The sequence below is a fragment of the Sardina pilchardus genome, chromosome 14 (assembly GCF_963854185.1).
Source record: "Sardina pilchardus chromosome 14, fSarPil1.1, whole genome shotgun sequence".
Classification (NCBI taxonomy): domain Eukaryota; kingdom Metazoa; phylum Chordata; class Actinopteri; order Clupeiformes; family Clupeidae; genus Sardina; species Sardina pilchardus.
In genome coordinates this window covers 2,363,334-2,365,833 of record NC_085007.1, presented here as the reverse complement: position 1 = coordinate 2,365,833, position 2,500 = coordinate 2,363,334, and the positions used below count along the sequence as shown (strand labels likewise).

Genomic DNA, 2,500 nt, shown 5'->3' with positions numbered 1-2,500 from the left:
GAGCACAGTGGGAGTATTGGTGGGGTGGAGGGAGTCTGAGACCACCTTCTCTTCTCTCTTCTTTTTGCTCATCTTTCACTTCTCCCTCTCTTCTCCTCTTTCCTCCTCTCCTCTCCTATCTCTTCTCCTCTCTTCTCCTCTTTCCTCCTCTCCTCTCTCTTCTCCTCTCTTCTCTCTCTTCTCCTTTCTCCTCTCCTCTCCTCTCTTCTCTCTCTTCTCCTTTCTTCTCTTCTCCTCTCATCTCTTCTCCTCTTTTGTCCTCACTTCTCCTCTTCTCTTCCCTCTCTCTTTTCGTCTCTTCTCTTCTCATCTCTACTTTTCTTTTTCTCTCCTTTGCTGTCCTTCTCTGCTGTCCTCACACACACACACACACACACACACGACTGGCTGGCTGGCGTTGGATATCCAGACCTTGAGTCTGCGGTGCCAGCCAATGGCTGACGCCACGAGCCCCAGATAGCGAGCCAATCAGACGCTCCATCTGTCGGCATGCCGTGCCCTGATTGGGCGGTTGCGTGGGCCACTGCTAATGGCACAGGAAGCACTAGCTGACCTCTCTTCCCCAGGAAGGACACGGCTCACTTGGGGAGCATTTACTGACCACGGCCAGGATGGCGCTTGGCCTATGTGCGTGAGGGTACGTGTGTGTGTGTGTGTGTGTGTGTGTGTGTGTGTAGGTGTGTGTGTGTGTGTGTGTGTGTGTATGAGGGAGCATAATAAAACATGAAAAACAAATGGTTTCAGCAGATTTGAGGATTTCAGGACACCGGATCTGTTTGTCTGTGTCTCTTAGACGCGTACGCACGCCAGACTGTCTTTCTGTCTTCCTATCCCCATTTCCTACCACAGTATGCACACACACACACACACACACACACACACACACACACACACACACACACACACACACACACACACACACACACACACACACACACAGAGATAGACACAGAATAGATACAGAAACACACACCCACACTCACACACACACACACACACACACACACACACACTCACACACACATACACTGTATGTGACCTTCCACGGCGAAATCAGTCACATTTTCAAAATCATAGTTATTAAGTTTTCATGAAGGGACATAATCAACATTCAAAACGATACCTATATCTAATGAATTGAACGTCATATTACTGAAATATAAACATTCAAAGGAGTTGAGTTCATCCTGTCATGCCAAGAGAAAAACGGAGAAATCTGCCTCTCAAGTTAACCGTCGGCTCAACACTCACAAACGCTTTGTAAGGTCGCCGCTATTTTAATATTTATGGTACTTACTTGTATTTACAACGACACAGCACGCGGATGGTTGTCAATGAGTGCATTTACTGTAAATATTGGAATACTGAAACTGCTGGATGTTCTTGCTGGGGATCCCGATGAGGAGTGCGTTGCAGTAGTCCAGCCTGGAGGAGATGAAGGCGTGGACAAGTTTCTCAGCATCGGGGAGAGTGAGTGAAGGGCGGAGTTTCGCAATGTTTCTGAGGTGAAAAAAGGAGGTTTTACACAGATGTTTGATGTGGGCCTCAAAAGTCAAAACTCAAAAGTGGGCCCAGATTTGTGACTGAGGGTGAGAGGTGGATGTTGTGACCGGGGAGGGTGATGCTGGTGATAGTGGATGACCGGATCTGGTGTGGAGTGCCAACAAGAATGGCTTCCGTTTTTGAGCTGTTGAGTTGCAGGAAATTTGCCTTCGTCCACGCCTTTATCTCCTCTAGGCAGGTGGAAACTGTGGCTAAAGCTGCAGAGGGTGTTTGGTTTGTTTTTATATAGAGATGGGTGTCATCAGCATAGCAATGGAAAGACATTCCATGCCGGCTGATGACACCACCAAAGGGGAGCATGAAGAGAGTGAAGAGGGCGGGGCCTAGGACTGAACCTGAACATAATATATATATATATATATATATATATATATATATATATGTACTGTATATAGCACATACTGATGAAGCAGCAGCATCCCTGCACAGGTTGCATCACTTCTGCATCATATTGCACCTGGACTGACGTGTGTGTGTGTGTGTGTGTGTGTGTGTGTTGTCCCTCAGATCCCAGTGTGGGGTGCCACCTCCTGGATCTCCCTGGCGACGCCAGCAGCTGGATCCGGGTGCTGCACCCGACGCCGCAGGGCTGCTCCAGCAGCTACGCCCACCTCAACGGCGCCGCCCTGCTGGACATCCACATCCTGCGCCTGGACTTCACCGCACCGCCCAAGGTACCCGCCTGTCAATCAGACACATGTCATTCACCTTCACCGCACCGCCCAAGGTACCCGCCTGTCAATCAGACACGTGTCATTCACCTTCACCGCACCGCCCAAGGTACCCGCCTGTCAATCAGACACGTGTGTCATTCACCACGCCCCCCCAGGTAGCCTGTCAATCAGACACGTGTGTCATTCACCACGCCCCCCCAGGTAACCTGTCAATCAGACACGTGTCATTCACCTCCACCACGACCCCCCAGGTAGCCTGTCAA

The 2,500-nt window shown here is 49.9% G+C and overlaps 1 protein-coding gene across 1 annotated transcript in view; it reads left to right on the top strand.

Moving 5' to 3' along the window:
- The window catches only part of eng (endoglin), a 66,702-nt gene that overhangs the window by 22,726 nt on the left and 41,476 nt on the right, over window positions 1–2,500 (top strand). The window contains 1 exon segment of the mRNA XM_062554561.1: window positions 2,071–2,237. Coding sequence (XP_062410545.1) covers window positions 2,071–2,237 — 167 coding nt within the window.